The 22059-nt window shown below is 52.5% G+C and overlaps 7 protein-coding genes across 7 annotated transcripts; 3 read left to right on the top strand and 4 right to left on the bottom strand.

The window, feature by feature from the left end:
* Window positions 1–333: 333 nt before the first annotated feature.
* CPAR01_12709 (uncharacterized protein) lies at window positions 334–3946 on the bottom strand (the record flags this gene model as incomplete). Its single annotated transcript, XM_060496964.1, has 6 exons — window positions 334–904; window positions 961–1541; window positions 1868–2598; window positions 2671–2816; window positions 2886–3217; window positions 3278–3946. 6 exons carry the CDS (start codon window positions 3944–3946, stop codon window positions 334–336), a joined length of 3030 nt encoding a protein of 1009 aa, XP_060344497.1.
* A 1527-nt stretch (window positions 3947–5473) lies between these two features.
* Window positions 5474–5929, top strand: CPAR01_12708 (uncharacterized protein; the record flags this gene model as incomplete). Its single annotated transcript, XM_060496963.1, has 3 exons — window positions 5474–5617; window positions 5671–5721; window positions 5798–5929. 3 exons carry the CDS (start codon window positions 5474–5476, stop codon window positions 5927–5929), a joined length of 327 nt encoding a protein of 108 aa, XP_060344496.1.
* Window positions 5930–6786: 857 nt separating this feature from the next.
* Window positions 6787–8677, top strand: CPAR01_12707 (uncharacterized protein; the record flags this gene model as incomplete). Its single annotated transcript, XM_060496962.1, has 5 exons — window positions 6787–7139; window positions 7208–7772; window positions 7828–8145; window positions 8225–8377; window positions 8444–8677. 5 exons carry the CDS (start codon window positions 6787–6789, stop codon window positions 8675–8677), a joined length of 1623 nt encoding a protein of 540 aa, XP_060344495.1.
* A 631-nt stretch (window positions 8678–9308) lies between these two features.
* On the bottom strand, window positions 9309–10181 carry CPAR01_12706 (uncharacterized protein; the record flags this gene model as incomplete). Its single annotated transcript, XM_060496961.1, has 1 exon — window positions 9309–10181. One exon carries the CDS (start codon window positions 10179–10181, stop codon window positions 9309–9311), a length of 873 nt encoding a protein of 290 aa, XP_060344494.1.
* Window positions 10182–11443: 1262 nt separating this feature from the next.
* CPAR01_12705 (ABC transporter) lies at window positions 11444–16006 on the bottom strand (the record flags this gene model as incomplete). The annotated part of the gene is made up of 1 exon (XM_060496960.1): window positions 11444–16006. One exon carries the CDS (start codon window positions 16004–16006, stop codon window positions 11444–11446), a length of 4563 nt encoding a protein of 1520 aa, XP_060344493.1.
* Window positions 16007–17415: 1409 nt separating this feature from the next.
* On the top strand, window positions 17416–19374 carry CPAR01_12704 (cytochrome P450; the record flags this gene model as incomplete). The annotated part of the gene is made up of 6 exons (XM_060496959.1): window positions 17416–17686; window positions 17754–17845; window positions 17904–17988; window positions 18061–18735; window positions 18831–19228; window positions 19330–19374. The coding sequence occupies 6 exons, from the start codon at window positions 17416–17418 to the stop codon at window positions 19372–19374; spliced, it is 1566 nt and encodes a 521-aa protein (XP_060344492.1).
* Window positions 19375–19681: 307 nt separating this feature from the next.
* Window positions 19682–21369, bottom strand: CPAR01_12703 (fungal Zn binuclear cluster domain-containing protein; the record flags this gene model as incomplete). Its single annotated transcript, XM_060496958.1, has 4 exons — window positions 19682–20497; window positions 20630–20835; window positions 20921–21173; window positions 21292–21369. The coding sequence occupies 4 exons, from the start codon at window positions 21367–21369 to the stop codon at window positions 19682–19684; spliced, it is 1353 nt and encodes a 450-aa protein (XP_060344491.1).
* Between the last annotated feature and the right edge of the window lie 690 nt (window positions 21370–22059).

Genomic DNA, 22059 nt, shown 5'->3' with positions numbered 1-22059 from the left:
GGGTATCCCAGCCCAATGGAAGGTTCTAAGTTTTAAGCGCCATTCCTACACAAACAACACACGTGAGACCGCACTGATATGTCATGATACTTTCAAATACAAATAAAAGAAACCTTCCGAAGAACGCCTAGAGAGCAGTTTAAAAATCAAAACGCCGAGGTATGAATACTGAACTACTGGTGAAGCCGCTCCGAAAAGTCAATGGAAGGGCCGGATATGCGGAACTAACGCCGACCTATTGTCTTGTGTTCAAAAGGCAAAGTTATTCATGCATCCCGAGCCACCAACCCAGGATGGGAGAGCGTTGTGAGATCTCCGTTCTCTACAAAATCTTCAGTTTGGGTGGAATGATTTTCGATATCCATATGGGGCTTCTGCACGAGGATGCGGTGAGTTCTGGTCAAGACCAGCATCTGTACGCATTCCCCAGGAAGCTGCAGTCATAGGCGACCGCTGTTGGAGCTGATTATCATGCCTTGCAGGATCAGGGTTCGTACTATGCCGGGGAAGGGATATGCGAAGTGGAGAGACATGACCCTGGTTTTGATGGGTTTCGTACTGTGGCGCCGATAATTCTTGAGGATACAAGGATAGCGGGGAAGTGACTGAGGTCTCCTGAAACCTCCCGCTCGTTGGCGAGAACTGTTCTCCATAGTGACTCGCTTCTAAATTCCGGTGATTTGGTGATATCGGTGTGGAATCTCTATGGTGCGTGGGCTCTCTCTCTTGTGTTGGCTCGCGGCTCAAACCGATAGGCATGCTTTCGCTAACGGTGCTAGGGCTGGTCACCATCGTAAGAGCAGGCTCATAGACGATCGACTGTTGGCGATCAATGTCATCGCATAAGCTTCCCAGAAACATTTTATAGACATCTCCGTCAGCAGGTTCGGTGTCGATGAGATCACTGGTTTATTGTTAGTATGTGTATAATGGCCTTCATGGCCTGGATTTGTTCCTTACGGGCAACCATAATTAGTAAGGTCATCGTCAAGATGCCTGAGCCTCTCCTTTCCAATTTCGTTAGTACCGAATCTCACGAACTGGATGGTAATTGGCCGAATCTTTTCGATGTCTTCCTGGCCCTGATTATGCGGGCTGTTACGGAGCGGGAGATCCTTGTGAAGGTCTCGCAAGAGTTGGAACACTGCTTTGAGATGCTCATCAAGCGTGTTCGGAATATGCATGCCGTTCCAGACCCCATCGGTCAAAACAATGATGGTCTTCTTCTTTGGACGCCTCCTGGAAATCATTGCTCTAGAATAATCGTTGATGATCCGGGCAAGCTCTGGGACGATCATCGTCTCCACCGACATTTTGTCATTGGATGATGGCTTGGCGAGTTTCATTGCATCTGTAAAGGTTTCTACCTCTTGTTTTGGTGACTCTCTGATGTGCGCTGCGGGATTCGTGTCGGGATTGGTGAAGCATAACTCCATTCCGTTTTCATCATAGCCCAAGGACCGCCAGACCAGTCCTCCCAAGATGAAAGTTGCTTGATCCCAGTGCTCTCTCATGGAAGTACCGTTGTCAACCAGGTATACCTAGAGATTGTCAGCATTTGCTTCGCACAGTATGTATGTTTCTCGACTGGACTCACAATGTCCCTGTTCTCGAACTCCTTTTCCAGTCGTTCATTCAGGTGCTCTGTAAGACTAGCAGTCTTCCATGCTGCTTTTCCTTTCACAGACATCTTTTTCTTCCGTCCAAATGATCCGAATTTGACGAGGCTACGACTTCTACCATGGCCATGCTCTTCAAGGACGCCCATGACCTTCCACATGGTTACAGGAGCCCTAGGAATTGTTGTTTGAATTGTGTCATGGCCGACCACTGATTGCATATGCGAGTTTTGCCCCCCGAAACTTACTGCATGATATGCATGGCTGCCATGAGTGACTGAATTGTTTTGTATCCAAGAAGCTTGATCAGAAGTCACATCTAGGGTCAGAGCCGGTAGCTTAGGTGGACTGTCCCTTGCGGATCTATGAGCTGTTGGTCGGATGCCTTGGTCGAGAAGTTCTTTCTGGCTCTTGAAGTCGGGCTCCGTTGAATCTTGGGCGTTCCTTGATGCTGGCCGTTTTGGTACCATATTCGAATCAAGTCGTTTGATGCCAGAGTGCTGCTCATAGTCAAGCTCTACCTCGAGTTCGATGTCTTGGAGCAGATCTTCAATCCTGCTCGGAACCTCTCGAGTGGGAACAAGAGACTGCTCCAATCGTTTCTTAAACCAGTCGCGGACTTGTACGGCCGTGAATCTTTGGTCAGGGGCTGCGACTAGCATGTATTGGTCCACCATATCCAATACGTCAGTAGTATATGCATCAGTCTTTCTTGCAACCGCGCGAAGGTATCTATGCCATTCCGTCACTTCGGAAAGGACCTTGTCGTCGTGGTGAAAGGTATCGCTCACATCTCCAGTCTTCTCAAGGATACCGGCTCTGCGAATTCTGTCGTAGATCAAGACGCCCTGAGGTCCTAATACGACGTAGGTGGCTGCGATGGAGAACACGCAACCCAGTGACCATACATCGCTTGTCTGTGTTATCAAAGGCTCTTGTAGACTCCTGCCATCGAGATACGCCGCTTTCTCCGGTGCACCTGTGGTATTAATGTTAACCAAAACGGGACGCCTTTTTAGCCAACTTGAATGAAGACATCTGTATTACTGACCATAAGTTCTTGTACCCCCAGTCACTCTGGCCGATTGTCGCCGATTTTCGCCATTGGATAATTGGATATAGGCTTCTCCTGGGTCTGCTAACTTATACCGGCTGTCGACACGAAGTATGTTCTCAGGTTTAATGTCTGCGTGCCACCTGTTTGCGCCGTCAGCTTCCCACTGTATCAAAGTTGCCTTCCCAGTTATCTTAGGCAGGCGAGCTTACGTATAATAGTTTACACCGCCCAGCTTTAGTTTGTAAATAGAGGCGAGTGCTTCCGATATTCCAGACATTGCGGTCCAAAACCCTAAGATCTCCTTTGGGGATACGGGAGGCTCCAGGGTGCGGATGGCAGTGTAAAGATCCGAATCTCCGAGTTCCAGAATGATGTAATGATACTCTCGTTGTGCTCCTTCGTTATCAGTCTCGAGGCTCTGGTACCACCCGATGTATGAAATCATGCCGTCTTTGTCCCTCAGGTGGTCGAACATGCGGGCCTCGTTGTGGAAGTAGTCGATCTTGTCAAACTCAAACTGTTTGAGAGCGAACCTATATCTCTGTACATCTTGTTGTCAGAATCTCGCATCCTCTTGATAGCCCATCGTGACTTGACTTACGAAACCTGGAGAACGATCTCCTTGTCGTTTGAATTTCGCCGATGCCATCTTCTTCTGCAACTTCATACCAACCATCTCTTCGGGCACTTCAATCGAATATAATGACGCGGTATTCTTTCGAGGCCCACGACCATCCCGGTGGGGCTTTATCTCGGTTTTCTCTAGAATACGCATGATTCTATCCCAATATTTTTCTCTCATGCCCAGCTCAAATTGTACCGGGCACCACGCTAATTGGGCCTTGTAGAACTTGCCCAAGAAGTCATCGTTATGTCGCTCACGTATCTTGTCCTTCAAGGTCGTCATGTCGATTGGTAGCTTATTGTCGCTAAGACCATTTTCGCGAAACAGGTCGATTTGTGAGGGGGCGCCAATGTCAATCAGGATGTAGAAAACGCAGTGGTAACCTTTCAGATCCTCTAAGCGCATAGTTGGTGGTTGCATCGAATTGCGACGAAGCGAATGAAGTTGGCACAACCTGTCAAGATCGTTTTTGAACCGAGAGTGGCAAGAGGGCGAGCTCTCCTCCAGGCGACGGGTAACATTCCCAACGATGATAAACTCTCCGCCGCATTTGGAGAGTCTCCTTTCATCTTCTCTGATGACCCTGAACTCTTCGAAAGCTGTCTTGTACTCGGAATGGTAGTTGAAGTGCGTAGCGGCGCTCATAGTGTGAAGACAGGGTTTCTGTCACTGCCCATTGGCGGGAGACCGGAAGACTGTAGGCGATATCTCTCTGACACAGTTCGCAGGTGTAACGCCCTGAGGCAAAAATCGCACAAAGGAGGACTTCAACGTTTTGCGGGGGTTCCTCAAGATCGCTTCGTCACGTCGTCAAGCCCGAATACGGAGTTGATGTTGGAAGCGAGAACGAGCAGGCTCGAGCAGCATAAGCAGACACGCCGCCCGAGTGCGAGGAGACCGACCCAAAAGTAGCAGATGAGGAGGGAACCAACAAGAGAGCGAGCCAACAGACATCCTTGAGATTTGGTGCAGTTTCCTCCTGCAAGTGATGGGCGCTTGCTCGACCCCCAAAACTGCGGCTGACTGGGCGGCTGACCTGCATCGAGAACGGGGGTTCAGTTGCTGGCTTCCAATGATCTGCATCTACCATCCCGTCATGATTCGAGTCGCGTCTCTCCAGCAAGTGATCCATAGACCGCGAACGAGACGAAGTTATTATATTTGCTGATTCAGAATGGGGAATTGAAGCAGAGCCATCAAAGATAAAAAGACCAGCAACGCAAACCTTCTCCCCCTCTTGATTCCCGGATATTGTGACATGGTCTCATGTATCCGTACATGCAAGAAGTGAGGGGTAAGCCATTGCCTGCCTACGAATGGGTGTGATCAACCCTGGCCTGGCCCATAATGTGGCCTTCGATTCTCCCAAGGGAGGTGCATATGTCTTATGTTATGTATGACAAGGCTCTCACTCTCAACCACCTTCGGGAGACCAGCAGCAGTCTCGGTGTGCACAGCGTTGAGGGCCCATTCCGGGTTTCTCACACCGCATGAATCACGATGAATGGGTAGGTAGGTTCTCATACACAGGGAAGAGAGCTGAAGCGCTCGTCGAGGACGTCTCAGCCACTGGCTGTGATCAGAGGCATGGGCCTTCCGCCTTCTCCCAAATGTTCGGCAACCAGGTCTTCGTTTAGACGCAGTCGAAGACTTGAGAAGTATCAACAAAAAGTCAGCGCGCGATGTTTCATCAAACAAATGGCAAGAAAAAGCTCGGACTTCTGTGAATCAAGGTGTTGAATTCGCTTAACTTGTGTTGGGAAGAATAGCCACGGGTAGTTCGCGCACCAGGCTTCACGACGCCTTATTGAAACAGGCCTGGCTGCCTGCAAGGCAAGTTGCCACATAAAACACCACCGAATCCTCGGCATTCCACCCCGCAACTCCTATAAGGCTTTCTCACGGTCTTCATTATCAAAGTGAGCCTTGGGTATCGGTCGTTCTTTGCCCCCGCAAGTTCAGAGTCTGCCACCGAGACACCGAAAGTTTCCTGCACGTCGCGCCGACATCAGCTCTGTCACGGCATTTCAAATCCACAAATTAGGACGTAATATGATACCAGGCTTGCACAAAAAATTTACTTGGGGTCCTTCAAGGACGAACACGAATGATGGAGCCCAACAAGGCAGCGCAAGTTCGGCAAACCCCCAGCAGCTCCAAAGATCTCAGACAATGCCGAAACCTCCCAGCGGCTGGGTCCCGGAGCAAGTGGTGGCGTACAACTTGAGGTGGGACAAGCTACGAGAATGGCTGATGAAGCGATTCGAAAACGACATCGACATCAGCGCGAGAGGTGGTGGCTTTAGCGAGAAAAAGGTTCGTTTAGAAGTCTAGCTTGATGCGTATTTCTGTACTGACCAGATATTAAGCATTTGAAAGGCGATCGCTATTATTTCCATACGCCTCAGCACCTTACAAGGGTTAGTGAACTCTCTGGTTCATTGCGATGCGTTGTGATGGCAAGTCTTGTTGCGTAGCAATTCTGACGTCGAGTAGGAAGATATGGATGCCATCGATGGCCTCCGAGAGAGGAACCCAAACGACGTGATGAGACAGGAGCAACGCCTGAGATATTCTCCTGACCCGGAGGAACAGACAACTGATAATCACGAATGGGAATCAGACTAATGATACAACTTAATACCCACGACAGACCAATTTCACAGTGTGACTGCTCTGATAAGTGAGTCAATATGACCGCGATAAACCATGCCCATCCTTGATGATCAGGAGTCGCAAGCGGATGGCAGTAGTACGATGCTCAACGGATACTTGACCCCCATTCTTTTACTATTAATCATCATTGGTTGTTAATTGTCGTGCAAAATTCCTTCAGGTACAGCATACTATTCGGGGAATACTTGGATAGCGAGCGCCAAGAAAAAGAAGTGACATTGCTAGGAGTCTGATGGTGGTAAGGTATCACATGGGTTTTAAAGCAGAAATTAAGATGGTATTTGAGCCGGCAAAGAACGCTCAATTGTCAACGACCTCGCTTAACAGCCTGCCCACCTTGTATGACGGCGTTCATGCTGACGGGCGCTGGCTTCCTGCTCTTATTGGCATGCTGTGCCCCTCCCTTTCAGCCGCAGTCGCGCTCGTTGTCGGAGGGTCAGTTGATCAAGTTTTACTTGCGACTATTACCGGGCGCTCTACCTACCTAAACTTACTAAGGGCTGCTTCTACGGTGCGACTTGGCAAAGTACGCAGCCACGTACAGTGTCTTGTATGGTGTAATGGGCCACAGCGAATGATGCCTCGCAAAGAGCCTTGAGGGGGCGGTACGGCTGGGCGTTTCCACATGACTCTGTTTTCTCTTCGCCCCCTTCCTACCTAAAATTTGATCAAATATACTGAACAGCCGGCTCATGCCACTCTCATACCACACTGCCGATGGATGAAAGCCAAATTAATCCATACTACTCCTTCTTTGCCATTGTATCATACCGTAAGCCGCCTGTCGGATCAGTTGACTGGCGTCTAAGATGCCCAACCCGACTCAAGTACCGCATGAATTCGAGAGATCCTACTTAGGATCGGACAACTACCCACTCAATCATGTGTCAGCCAGTTCGTACGGAGGAGCCAATCTGTCGGAGCAAAGGAGGAGGCTCATTAATCGAGGGAGAACTCTCTTCGTCCGCAATGAAAAGGCCAAAATTCCCATTCGCGACATAACGGGAGCCGGCAAAGTCAGGAAAGACAACGTGTTGAACGACGATCACCTGAAAGAGCTCTTGGGTGATATGACTATAGCCAGTCCAGGCCCGCAGGGACCAATGCAGCCCTCAGCATCTAGAGTGTTGGCGTTTCAGAAAGACGTAAAATGCCGTTTCGCGTAAGTCTTTCGATACCATGTGGTGTATTACGTAGGGAGACTACAAAGACTCATGTGCTCATGAACAGATTCCTCGTCGCCGAAAACGCTCTGGCACCTTTGGAAGCGCGGCCAAAGATGCTGATGCGTCTTTTGACATTCTACCAAGTGATGCCACAATTTCTAGACTTTCTCTACGTGTATGGGTCACCTCATGGCGAAGATAAGAATCTCCGCTTCAGTGGCTTCAGAACCGAGAAGGTTCTCATAAATCCTGTGCCAGGGACATGCATTCCAGACATGGGCCGCAGTGGCAGGAGATTTCAACTTTGCTACAATCTTAAAACGGTAGGGCTCAAGTTTGAGCAACCAGGTCAGGAGGTTGATAAGATCTGGAAAATCAGGCAAGCGGCCATTCACCATCAATTCGACATTGGATCCGGCGTTCAGACATGGATTATTGGAGATCCGCACGCAGCCGTCAAAGGCCGTGTCCAGGAGCTTTTCCACGAGAGTCGGGAACATTCCGCCAAGTTCGGGACAGTAGAGCAGTCTCTACTCTCATCTCTAGAGGTACATCTTGCTCTGGCCAGATGGGCAACATCAGAATGGAGATGGAATGTGCAGTCACTTGAAGAAATCATTGACAATTTGGTAAGCATTGGCTACAATAATCCGTTTTGAATGGTTTTAACCGAGATTGTTCCAGACTCTCAAGATCGTTTACATACAAAAGTCTGACTTGGAGACACTTGACTCTGAATCTCTGGGAAACGTCCAAGAGTGGGAAGACAAAACCAACGAGACCATCATGGTAATGGGGTCGAATGCCGATATATTAACGTTGCTGAGGAAATTCTACAAAGAACTCGTCGAAGATCAGAATTTCCCGAGCGGTGAGCTCAAAGCTTGCAAACAAGCTGTGAAGGATTTCGCGTTTCAACTCGACGAGATCATATATGACACCCAAATGCAAATCTCTAGGGCCAAGGTTCTAGTTAAGATAGTGGCAGACAGAAAGGCAATTGTACGTGGCTCGATACATGTGCTCAAGACATGGCTCCGCAAAGTATTTCTTGGACTAATAACATCTTCTGTCATATCAGCTCATTCAACACCTTCAGACGCAGGCTGCCTTGGTTGCATCGAAGCTCACAGCAAGCATGTACGACCAAGCCGATCGTAGTGCCATGGAAGCAGTTGCCATGCGTATCGTGACAGTCGTCACGCTTATCTACCTTCCAGCAACATTTTCAAGTGTAAGATACCACTCTATCAGCTGGTTCAATCATCTACATGAACAAGGTTTCTAACGAGCATTCCAGACCTTCTTCAGCACCGATGTTGTAAAATACGAAGATGGAGTCAAGTTCTCTAAGGTTGCGTTTGAAAGATTCCTTCAGGTTACCATCCCTTTGATGGTGATTACTTTTCTTCTTGCAGGGGGTTGGTTCTGGTGGGAATGGCAAAAAAGATCACGAAGCTCCATGGCAACCAGGAATGCGAACCCAAGCGTCTTCCCACTACATGAACTTGTGTCTCAAAAGGGACTCCTATGATATAGCTAGCTCATCGATCGTTCCAGGCTGAACTTATTGAATTCATCTGCGCGCAGAGATTGACAGTTTCATCATGTTCTGTCCACCCAAATAGCGCCTTTTCTTTTTTCTTTCTTTTCTTTTTTACCCGTTATGTTACTTGCCTAGTAAAAAGTACTTTGGACATCGAATTCCACAAGGGGGGCTCAATCGTTATATTTCATACACAGTCTACAATTTGACCAATTGACACTTGAATGAAAACAATCTTTGAAATGAACTAACCGCCAATTCCTTTCTATGAGGCACGATGTATCTTTACCAGCGATATTTCAAAATTCCGTAAAATTATCCGTCATTGATTCCAGGAAGCAAGTCTTCCTTTTTGGAAGAGATATCAACTTCGAAGCCAGATTCTAGACTACACGCTCATCTAGAGTTCTTAGTTTAAAATTGCCTTCAACATGTCACATTCAGTTCAGTATTTGGGACACTCAAGGTTCTTCCAGTCGTTGGATTCAAGCTATCTCATCAATGCTACGCCGATGGGCTTTTCATCAACACATAATGCCTCCCAAGTTCCGAGACTTTCTCTCTATGAATCAATGAACAGGTGGAAATCAAAACAAACAACCGATAAAAGGCCCTTCCCTTATGCCTTGAAGAAGTCGGTCACAGCCTTGGTGAACTGGTCAGGGTCCTGCATGGGCGCAAAGTGGCTGACACCAGTGAGAATGGTAACCTTGCTGCCGGGGATAGCCTTGTTCAAGATGCCGGGGACATCGCGGTTGACAGCCTCCTCGTGCTCGGCGCCGGCAATCATGACCTTGGCACCAGGAATGCTCTTAAGCTGAGCATCGGTGAACTGCGGCAGAGTACCCTCCATGGTGGCAACCTTGGTCGCGAACTCGGTGAAGTTGGCTCCGGGCTGGAGGGTGCCGTACTCGGTCCTGCAGCGAGCGACCAGAGTAGAGAAGATGGCAGTGTCGCTGAAGGTAGCGTTGGTCTGGTCAGGCTTGGCCGAGGCGCCGAAAATGAAGGCCTTGTTGATGGGCTTGGCCGTGACGGAGTTGATGAGCGCCGCGAGAGTGGTGATGCCACCATCAGACCAGCCGACGACGTTGTACGAGGACACGCCGGCGCCGGCGAGGAGGTCGTGGATGTCGAGCGCCATCTGGTCGTAGGTGAAGACGTCGTCCTTGTTGTACGTCGTGCGGCCGTGGCCGCGGCGGTCGACGGCGATGACGTAGTGGCCCGCGGAGACGAGGCGGGAGATGACGGAGCCAAAGTAGGCAGAGTAGCCGAGGCCGCCGTGGTCCATGACGATGGGGACGCCGCCGGCCGCCTTGTTGTACTCCTGGAACCACATCTGGATGCCGTTGATGGCCGTCTTGGCCGTGGAGATGGGGGTGGGGAGGTTCGGGGTCGCGGGGAGGGTCTGCCAGATGGGGGTCTGGCGGACGGCTAGGCCGGAGACGGAGCCGGCGACGGCGACGGCGGCCATGAGGGCGTTGTTGAAGTGCATTTTGGCGGTTTGTTTTGTTAAATCACAAAGAAAGAATGTGGTGACTGGTTAAGAAAAAAGAATGTGTGGGAAAAACAAACACGAAAGAGTGAGAGAGACTCAGTGAGAGACGATGCGATTTGGGAAATCCAAAAGCGAAGCGATTGATGAGGGTGAGGGAGAAAAAAAAGAAGAATTCTAGAAGCAGCTGAGGAACCATCGTGTAATTAAATATACAGTCGCCATTTGACTTCCTTCATCTCCCCTAGCTACGGATACCTAGTCGTCTTCTTTTCCCCCGCTTGGCGAACCGAAAGGCTGGAATTGAGTTAATTGCAATTCATCCAGTCGTGGCGGAGCAATACGTCTGAAAATAGGAGGCGTGCTGGCGTGGTGCCGGGATCACGACTCACGCAAGTTCGCAAACCCCGGTTTAGAGTTTTTCGCACTTTTCGCCCTCCCCGTAGCCCGCGCCCACAATCGGTGGCCTTTTCGGCCGGCCGTGCCGGGGGAGGGAGAGCCTCATCAAGACATTTCCTACCCAGGGGGCCGCGCGCGGCAAGCGAAAACGAAGAAAAACCTAAAAGTCCATAGTATACGGAGTTGTATACTATCGTGAGATGGCCAGGTGACTAGGTCGGCTAAGCGGCAGCTATCAAATGAACACGGATGGCTCCGTAGAAGGTGTCAAAATGCCACGATCCGCACGCAGGCTCACGAAGGCAAATGGGGGCCATCCAACTCGTTAATCCCCCCCGTGAGGGAGTTCGGACAAAACGGACTGTTCCAGCTGTAAGGCCCCTCGTACGCATACAGCACTCGGGAGGACCCGACTGGTTCATCACTTTGACACATGGGATGGCAGGGGTGTCCTGCACAGATCACGTCTGGAGTTGATGGGGGGCGATGGCTATACCGCAATGCGTTATTCAAGTCAGTCCACTCAGACTCTCACGAGCCTCAATGTCGTATTCTTCAAGCCTTATGGGGCCTCAAGACTAAAGCCTCGAGCCGATACAACCGTCTCTTGCTCAGCCAAGCCCCGATTTCGTAGATACTCTGCAAGCATGAGACCTGACTTAATCATCATCACAATCGCAAGCTTTCTGGAGTCCGAGACCGAAGTCGACAGTTTTTTGGACTCATGGGGACTCATGGATTGTGGCCATTTCTTCTCAAACGTACTCTAAGCCCGAGCCACGACAGGGACAATAGAAGCTTTTATAGTATGGTACCGGACAAACAACAACCAGAAAACAAGATGCAGAAAAACTACCAACTCCTTACTGATGAATCCCCTGCGCCGGGCCATGCTCAACAATCTTCCCCTTGTCCAAGCGGATAAAGTAGTTTGCATCCTGAACAGCCTCAAGCCGGTGCGCAATCGTAATGACGGTGCTCGTAGTCAACTCGTTCCTCAGCACCTCCTGCACCCTAGCCGCCGTCTCCTTATCAATCGACGCGGTAGCCTCGTCCAACACCACAATAGGACTCCTACGGAGGACGGCCCGGCCGATCCCGATGAGCTGCCGCTGTCCCTGGCTCAGGTTCTTCCCGCCGCCCTCGACGTGGGAGTACAGGTCCCACCCGGCGCCGAGGACCCGGTGGAGGACGACGACGCACTCGGTATCGGTGTACTGGTGCAGCGGGTCGAGGTTGTCCCGCAGCGTTCCGGGGAAGAGCACAGGATCTTGCGCGACGAAGCTGACGCGCTGCCGCCATACGTGGACGTCCACGTCTGACAGCTTGTAGTTTCCGACGCGGATGGCGCCTTCGGAAGGGTGAATGGTCGCGAGGAGGGCGAGGGCTAGGGTGGACTTACCAGACCCCGTCCTGCCGAGCACCGCGCACGTGGAACCCCCGGGAATGGTGAAGGAGGCTTCCGAGATCGAAGGGTCCAGGTGAGGTGCGTACCTCAAAGTGACGTTATCGAAGATGACGTCGTCCGAGTGGTGAGGCCAACTGGTGGGCGGCGTCAGTTCGCCGCAAGGCTCCTCGGGAATATCCAGAAGCTCAATCACACGCTCGACTGATACAAAGTCCATCTGCAGGGTGCCGTATTGCTTGCAGAGGTTATGAGTTGCCTCGACAAATGCGGATGCAGTCGTCAAGACGAAGGCGGTCAAACCGGGCGAGAGGCCCTTGTACAGCGCGAGCAGAGTGAGCGCAAAGGTACAGATGGCGGAGAGGGCATCGAATCTGTACATGAGCCAGGCTTGAAGACTCCAGTAGAAGTGATCCATCTTCTGGAAGGCATCCGTGACGACAATGTTCATGTTCTGGAAGTGGTGCTGGGCCTTGAAGGCGCGGATGGTTGCCAGCCCGTCGAGCAAGATACCAAAGTTAGACATGAGAGGGCTGAGGGAGACCATTTCGAGCCTTCGTAGACTCTGAGAAGTGGGCAGGAATCGCATAAAGATGTAGACGAACCAGAGCGTCATACCAACCGAGAAGAGGAGGAAGAGTGGTGTGACGGAGGCGATGACGACCATGCTTGAGAACCAAGTGATGGACTGAACAGCAACTTCGCGTAGCGGTCTCATGATGCCGCCGTCGATCATTCCAATGTCAGAGACGAGGCGGTTCATCAAGCGCCCCACTGGAGTAACGTCGTAGAAGCGGAAAGTTGCACGGCCGACTTTGTTGATGACCCTCTTGAAGAGATCCCTTGCCGCGGTAATGATCATGAGCAAGGTCAGTCCTTCAGACAACGTGTAAATCACAGCCTGAGTAACCGCGATTCCAAGATACACCCACAGCCAGGGCCTCAGATCGGTGTCTGGATCCGGGAGCCCAGCAAAAAGCTTGGAAAAGTCAATGCCGTCGGACGCTCCCTTTGTCGATATCTCGTGCTTGTACGCTTCACCCCAAGCTTTGAGGAACCAGTAGTTGAGCAGACTGCCCAGTCTGAACAATGCAAAGACCAACACCAACACAGCCCACCACTTGAGCTTGCCAGCCTTGATATAGGTCCAGTAAACCGACAACATGACGCCGCCGTGGGCGCGGTGCTCCTCTTCGATAAACTTGGACGGTATGGCGGCGTCTTGCTGAGTTTCGTCGAGGGTGTGCTCATGCTCGTCCTGGTGAGCAGCCGGATCCTCGTCTTCCAGGAGAAACTTGGCGACTTCTGCCGATGCCTCCTCCGAGTTCAAGACACGAGCGGTGCCGTCGACCACTTCGACCATCTGGCCAGCGAGATGAAGACACAAGTCTACTCTGTGAGTGACAAGCACCACGGTCCGGCCTTCCACCAGCGGGCCTTGGAGGAGCTTCTTTACGATGGATTCAGCCGTGTTATGGTCCAGAGCAGCGAGAGGGTCGTCCAGCAACAGCACGCGAGACCGGCTGTACACAGCACGGGCCAGTGCAACCCGCGCCCTTTGTCCGCCCGACAGACCGATTCCGTTCTCGCCCATGTCGGACAGGTCTCCATGTTTGAATGTGGCCAAGTCGGGAAGCAGGGCACACGCATCAAGAGTCTGGGTATATCTCGCGGAGTCAAAGGGTGCTGAAAAAAGGATGTTGTCGCGGATGCTCATGTGTTGGAGCCAAGGGCTTTGAGCGCAGTACCCAATGGGCTCAGTTGGGATGACCACATCGCCTATTTGCCGGTCGAGTTCTCCGAGAATCGCCTGCAGTAATGCGGTCTTGCCAGAGCCGACTTTGCCAAATATGACCGTAAGGCCCTGCGGGAAGCTGATATCGAGATTTCTAAGCACGGGTTGCTCGTATCCAGGCCATGCAAATGTTGCCTTTGTGAACTTGATATCGTTTGTGAGGTGGTCCGAGAACACGCCATCCTTGTCCGGCTCGCTCATGAACTCCTCGATACGGCCCATGGCGATAGATGCATTGAGAACAACTGTGATGAGCCCCGGCAGCTCCTTGAAGCTAGTCTCTAGAAGAGTGAAGAGGGATAGAGCGGGAAAGGCCACATCAACGGAGAGAGTCTTTCCGGCAATGAACGTATAGGCGAAGAAGGTCGCAACCGGGAAAAGTGTGCCAGAGGTGATGTTAAGTGTGGAAATCGCGATACTCCACAATCCAGTCACGACTCTCGTCCTCAGTTCATGTCGTCGAGTGACCATGATAGCGTCCAACCACTTTGACTGCCAGTCGTACCATCGCAAGTGCCTTATTCCTTCGACAAATTGGGACGTCGACTGCAACCGAGCATCAGTGGCAGCCCTGCGCACGCGCTCCCTCTTGAGAAGCTGGGTGATGAAGACGGTGTTAAGCATTTGAGCAAGCAAGACGCAGAGCATGCCAAACATGCACGACCAGCCAAGGAGCTGCCAGACGAGGAAGAAGGAGAAGATGAACTGGAGCGGTTTCACGACCAGTGCCGGGAACTCCCAGAAGCGCTGGGCAACCTCGTAGACGTCATTTCTCATCAGATTGAGAATCTTTCCAGTGGTAGCAGGCTGCCTCGATGGTTTCTGATCTTGTACCCGGCGGTACTTTTGATTTGTTGATCGTCCACGTCTGAACCATCCGAACAGCTTCCCGAACCGGCTGGTGGGTTCGCTGCCGCTTTCATTGTCATCGGTAGCGACTTCTGTATCTTCATCATCGTCGTCGCTCTCATCGTTTCCGTCTTCCTGGGCTCCATTCAACATCTTCTCGGCAGCCGGCTGACCAAAGTGTTTCCGCGACAAGGTCTTGGCGTAAAGTGTGGTAATCATCTCTCCGCGAGACCGCTCATAGCAGCGTCTCGAGAACCAGAGTTGAAAAACGGCAGCCTGGCAGGCGATAAGACGAACGGCCAAAATGCCAATGGCGTACAGGATGGACACTTCAATGTTCTTGGACCCGCTTTGGATGGCCCTCAGGAGCTGCTGCAGCAACATGGGGACGGAGAGCGCAGCAGCGCATTCAATGATTCCAAGAAACGACTGAATGATCAAGTCTAGACCGTTTGCCGAGAATAGCTTGGCAGTCATAGACCCACGAAGCTCGTGGAATAGCCCGTGGAGGCGCTCATGCTGAAAATCAAACGGCAGTTGCCACACATCCTCGTTATGCAGCTGCTTCTCATAGCCCTTTGAAATCATGGGCGCCATCCACGACACGGTCATGAATCTCCACAGAGAGAGGTTGTCTTCGGGACTGCGGAGCTGGTCGGTGGGTTCGGCGCGCGCAATGTCAGAGTCGCCGAGCGATGGGTCCCGCATCGGCATGGCTACAATACCAATAATGCCGGCCATGCTGATGACCGGGTCCGCTAGGATGAGCGTATGGACTAGTCTGTGGAGTCTGTAACTGAATGCCGTCGAGACAACGCCACAAGACAGGATCGTCAGGTAGAGAAACAACAGCGTCTTGGGCGTCTTGGTAGGCCGATCCATGGCGGTGATTAGAGCGGCAACAATCCAGGGCACCAAGTCTAGTAAGTCAAAAACGCGGCGTGGTTGTGCGAGAGTAGAAGACACGCCCTGAACCAGCCCAGCCAGCGTAACCGCGAAGAGGTAGACTGTCCAGAACGTCCAGGCCTTTTTCAGAGATGGATGTGTCGTATCCCCGTACGAAGACTCCTGGGCAAAGCCAGAGCACCACGCGGGTCTCCTGCGAAGAAGCGGCCTCAGGAGAACGAGGAACAGCAGCACTACCGCGACCGAGGCGCGGACAATGTTGGTGATATCCATGACTCTGGAAGCATTGAAAAGTTGTGCCGTAGTTAGGATCTTCGCCGTCGTCGCGTTCTCTGCTTGGAACTTTGCGTGTGATGGAGAGTGAAGGTGAGACGGGCCGGCGAGGACATCTTGGAAGGCGACATAGCTATAGTACGGCAAACCACTAGACGGCAGCCCGCCGCCGCCGTCCAGGTCTACAAAGCTACTCATCTTTCTGATAAAAGTTTGGCAGCGATTGCCGCCGTCTGAGAAGTGTGGAACCCGGAGCGTGGTTGTGATACCATCAAGCTCCCAAACCGCGGGGCGGGGTGGTGGTTATGTCTTACTGCGTAGGTTGTACGGCGGGGGGGAGGCACAGATAACGGAGTGAGGTTGGAAAATCGGGTACTAGTACCGGAACTCACCGCTCCAAAGGTTCTCACGGTTTCAATTCGTCAATTGGGCAATGTAACGAAGCGTCAATTGGTTAATGTAACGAAGGATCGGGCGCAGAAAGTGGTAGCCTTGTCAATCTTATTCCCGAAATCATGCCTGCACCTGACTGCTCACGTGTCGTCTTCGGATAAGCGCTGCATTGTGTCGCGAAACATAGGGAAAAACCATCGGCTGCATTCAGATGCTTGGTGATCAAAATTGGGCGGTAAATACGCTGCGTTAGGTATGACAATGAAGCATGTTCGCGACCAAGTCCTTCAAGGTCTGTTTCTGGACAAAGGGGTAAAGAAATGGCGAATCGGAGAGGCTTGGCGGCCGCAGTGCCGTTTCCCGCTGGCACCGTCTGCCATTCGGGGCAGAATGAGGCAGCTCACGTGATCTAGAGATCTCTTAGGTAAGCACATCCTTTGACCTTGTGAGACGACCGGATGACATACTGAGGTACGTTTTTCCACAGATGTGGGGCCGCCGACTCTTGCTTCCGAACGGGAACCGGAACTCAGGTACCGGCCTCCGGCCACAAAATTGATCCGGTTTGCCACTCGGCACTTACTCTCCGGGCCCCGATCCGTCTAGGCGGTGCAATCTGAGACGAATGTTGGTTCGTCCCAGCGTGTTTCCCATACGAGACGGCCCCACAATGCGAACACGAACCCGATCATCCATGCATTGACACCCGTTAACCACACCTATCGTCAACCACAGTCACCCCTACCCCCCGCGCCAAAACCACCATCGATCTGCATTGCCAGACATCGCGGCAGCTAGGCATATCCTACGCGAGTGTTACCGTCTACCAAGCTCCATCAGTGTGGAGCCCTGGCACCGTAGTCTCTAATCAGAGAAGCAAGAATTACGCTTATGTGGGAGGTGATTTTAGCATACAACTCATCTCCCTCCCTAAGCGTCATAGTCGCGCTGGACCCCGAGCCAGGGGCTAGGCTAGCGATGGACAAGCAACAACATGGCCTACTTACCGGTTTCCTATGCGAACCCATACGCACCGTTGCACCGTCGTGTGTGGAGGTGCATAGGTGTGTGGTCGACGATGAGACGACTACATAAAGACTAGACACCCTTCATCAACATCCAAGTTCGTCCGTACTCTCAGGCCCTCACAACTAGTCTCCCTCCCACTACCTACCTACTCGTAACTCGAAAGGCCCACCCTCGCCACACAAAACATGGCAAACGCAACCGACCCTGTCGCCGCTGCAGGCACTACGTTCGACCCTCAACACTGGCCAGCAGCGACAGCCGGCCTCGTCTTCATTGTCTTCGCCCTCCTCGCGCAGAGCTGGTTCAAGGTTGACCCCGTGGCTCACGTTCCCGTTGTGGGACAGGGTGGGAAATGGGCACGTAGGAAAGCGTTTCTGGCGGGCAAAGGACCGCAGATGTACGCGGACGGGTATAAGCAGTTCAAGGACAGCATCTTCCGCATCACAACATCCAAGAGTGAGTATTGCAGAAATAGGTCAAGATTATTGTTAACGACGGACTCACGTTGACTTACACGCCTTAGAGAAGGATACCATTTGCGTGCCTCCCAAGTACCTCCCCGAGTTGAAGAAGGTCCCCGACGATGTCATCAGCTTCACCAAGGCCATTGACGAGGTACCGAAGAGCCCACCCCTAGATCTTACAATACTCCAGAAAGCTGACTTGCCCAAAGTCCATGCAAGTCAAATACACCCAAATCTCAAACGACATGCCCATCATCATCCACGCCGTCAGAGCCTCGTTAACCCCAGCTCTACGTTCGTAAACCCCCTAATCCACCCAATATCAAGGACCTTCTCCCCCCAGCTAACATCCCCCCTCAAAAACAGCCCGCCTCAACGAAGGCATCTCAGACGAAGTCATCGACTCAATGCGCCTCGAACTCCCCCAATCCCCCGCCTGGACCGAAATCAACATCAACGCCAAACTCCTCCGCATCATCGCAATGGTCTCGGGCCGCGTCTTCATCGGCTCCGAGCTCTGCCGCGACGAACGCTACCTCGACGCCTCAATCTCCTACACCGTAGACCTCATGACCGCAGTCCACGTCATCGCCTTCGTCCCCTCCTTCCTCCGCCCCTTTGTCGCCTCCTGGCTGCCCACCACCAAGAAGCTCTACAAGCGCATCGCCGACGCCGAGGCCGTCTTCCGCCCCATCGTGACGGCCCGTAAGGAAGCGGCGAAGAGGGACGATTACCGCGAGCCGGACGACATGCTACAGTGGCTCCTCAACGCGCAGCCCAAGTTTGGCGAGCTGAGCGATCGCGAGATGGCGATGGCGCAGCTGGGGGTTAGCTTTGCTGCGATTCACACGACGTCCATGACGACGCTGAATGCGATTTACTGGCTCGCGGCGAAGCCTGAGATCAATTCCTTGCTCCGGGACGATATTCAGGCGGCTCTTGCTGAGTCTGGTGGGAACTTCTCTAGCAGCGCCCTGCAGAATATGAAGAAGCTGGATAGTTTCCTGAAGGAGGTGATGCGCGTCAACCCGATTTCAGCAGGTATGTTTCGACGTATCACACCTTGGGAAACCATACACCTGGCTTTCTCCGTCCGGTTTCTCAAAACTAACACGTTCCCCTTTTTCCACCATTAGCATCCTTCACCCGCAAAGTCCTCAAAAACGTGACCCTCCCAAACGGCCAAACCATCCCCGAAGGAATGTTCATCGAGGTCCCCGCAGGCGGCATGAACAACGATCCCGAAATCTTCCCGGACCCAGAGGTATTCGACCCCTTACGCTTCTACAAGCTCCGCGAGGCAAAAGAGCTAGCCACCTCGGGCACCAAGGCGGCAGAGGTCGTCATGCAGGCCCAGTTCGTCAGCGTCGGCACCACGCACCTGACGTTCGGCTACGGCAAACACGCGTGCCCCGGACGGTTCTTCGCGGTGAACGAGATCAAGATGATTATGGCGAATATCATTTGCAATTACGAGATCAAGTTGCCTGAGGGGGTGACGGAGAGATATGAGAATTTGGCTTTTGGCGCTTCTGTGAGTTTTGTTTTTTTCTCTTTCCCCCTTTTCTGAGCCTCGATCTGGGGGATATGAATGCCCTGCCAAATGGGATGAGCGATGCTGACGTAGACTGCTAGACTGTTCCGGATCCCAAAAAGACAATCATGATCAGAAAGCTGTAAATGGCATCATGGAAGCGAAAGTTGTGATACGGATACGGATACGAGATTTGAGGGGAATGAAGTTTTTGCTACAAAACGTTGCTTCCACCCGAGAAGAGTGCGGAGTAACGAGCGATTTACTTTTGAGGCCATGGACCACCCTGCCCGCGTCCTCGGGACTCCTTGACAGAAAAGTCATCTTGTATTTGGCAGCATCCAATGTACATAGTGCCGATGATCTTTATGCTGCTTCTGGAATCGGCTACTTTTTGATATTTGTTTTCTTGGGATTTTTTATAGACGAGATATCAACGATGGGGGTATCAATTCAAACTTCCATATCATCAACGTCAATCCTCTCAAAGACGCTGCGCTTCGGCCACTCGATCCACGGCTTCCACTCATCCTCCAACGTCCTCTCAATCAAGCGCATCACCGCGCCACTCCACCCGTCACAAAGCCAGTCGGCCTTCTCACACGGCTTTGCCAAAGCGGCATAGTGCGCCAGGATGACGAGCGCCGTAGGGTGCCCGCTGGCCACCATGTCGATAAACATGGCGGGCAGGGTAGCCGACCACCCCCACACCCCGCCGGGCTTTTCCCCCTCGCCCCTGCTCATCTGGTGCGCCCTCCGCAAGCCCTCCAGCGCCAGCACGCATACGGACTGCGGATTGATGACGTCGGTGAAGGACGCGGGCACCTCTCTCGCCAGCAAGGTGATGGCATCGAGGCGCTTCTGGAACACCGACGTCGACACCCAACCGCCCTGCGTTAGTACGGGTGGGCGCAGCAGGCCATCGAGGGGACCCCCGCGCTGCCTCCAGGCTTCTATGGGCTGGAAGTCGAGGATGCCCTTTACGCCGTGGAGGAGAGAGAAGGATTGCGAGACGTCGCTGAGGGCGATGGACCTACCGAAGCTCTCGCTATGTGCGACGGAGCAGATGCTGACGATGAAGATGAGCGTCGCGAGGAAGAAGTAGGCCTCGCAGTTGTCCTTGTTGATGTCGTTTAAACGGAGGGCGAAGAAGCGCAGGGCTTCATTCTGGTGGTTCACCGAGATGATGTCGTACTTTTTCCGCTGTTGCGGGTGGACATGGGCGTAGTGGAGGGCGGACAAGGCCAACAGGCCGTGCATTAAGAATTTCTATGGTCGTGTTAGACGAACTAGTTCGCAAATCTCTCCTCTGTCCATTCCGCCCACTATGTCTTCATGATAGTAGAAGGGGTGTGTGGAATGGAAGCATAGTTGGCCTGTCGGGCTAAGGTTCTGACATACGTGAGAGCAGGCCATCTCGGGTATAGCCGTCTTCCAGAGCTCTTCGGTACAGGCATCCTTTGGCAGGACGTGCCGGGTACTGGTGCTGTAGTGGTGCATCAGGCGTAAACTCTGTAGCCAATCCTCCGAGAGATCCCAGGGATCCGTGGCGGGGTTGCGAGGGTCTGGCGCCGCTTCACCCCCGGGATAGGGAGAAGTGCTGCTCGCTGAGGAGACGAGGTTAATTCTTTAGTCCGAGGAGATTGATGCCAAGGATCTGTGATGTGAGATTGGGATTTGATCATATCATACCTGCAGTGTTGGGTGTGATACCTGCTTCACTCGCCGCTTCTTGCATGCCATGACTAGACTGCTTCGAAGACGAGGTTGACGAGGTCGTCACCACCGGCGCGGCCTGCTGAATAGGCGCGTATCGCTGTTCATGCTGGGCAAGCTTGGCTGCGGCGGGTGGCGTGAGAGGGGCCGTCACCGATGCGGGACGATCGAGGAGACTGCAGTGTGCCCCATGGGCAACACACTTCTGACACGGCCGTTCCTCGTCACACTACACGAGACACACACACAAATAAGACATGAGTTTTTGGCTAATACGTAGAGCGATAACAGAGTTGTGTTGAACACACACACACACACACACACACACTAGAGGGACCTTATCGTACCTTGACACGACGTGCTTTACAGCGCTGGCATCCGTTCCTCGATTTCTTGTGTCCTAGGCGTCTTGTACGCTTCTCCATGGCCGGCGTGCGCGATGATGCCGGCAAGGGGCAAGGGTTGACAAGGGGTGTGTTCAGGTTCACCGTTGGTTGGATTCTCGTGGTGGAGTGATAGAGACACCGTGGATTTCGTGGGAGTGGAAGTCCAGTGTTGAAGCGGGTTCGGATTCGTAAGAAGGGGCGGCGGGAGGGTGAGATTTTGGAAAAGGGTTAGGACTCGGGAGAGAAATGAGGGAGGACAATGAAAAGAAAAAGAGAATGCGAACGCACCAAAGTGCACTGGCTACGAACTTTGTTATCCAATAAGGGCCGGTACATGCCGAATACGGGGAGATTTCGTAAGTCAATTACGAGGGCCCCCGTTGAGGTAAACGAGGAACCTCACCAAGCACTGCCGGGCTGCTGCTGCTGCTGCTGCTGCTGCTGCTGCTGGGAATCTCTTGCAGATCAAACCGCTAGTCGTCACGCTAAGACTGTGGGGAACCGCAGGTGGAACCGCTGAAGCAGCGGGAGATACGAATGCGGTCTCACTAATGCGAATCCGAGGCTTCCTCGACGAGTGCCGCACTGCCGTACTGCCGCGGAGGTTTAATACACTCAAAGACTCAAACGCAATCTACATATTTTGCTATAAGGCTGATAGCTCCGGGCATTTGCTGGCTCTTCCAAGAACCTGAATGTAACTCGGCCTGAATCACGCCAAAACTCTCT

This window comes from Colletotrichum paranaense (genome assembly GCF_030867605.1).
Source record: "Colletotrichum paranaense strain IMI 384185 chromosome Unknown Scaffold_11.1, whole genome shotgun sequence".
NCBI classification, from domain to species: domain Eukaryota; kingdom Fungi; phylum Ascomycota; class Sordariomycetes; order Glomerellales; family Glomerellaceae; genus Colletotrichum; species Colletotrichum paranaense.
This window is presented reverse-complemented; position numbering and strand designations above follow the sequence as displayed.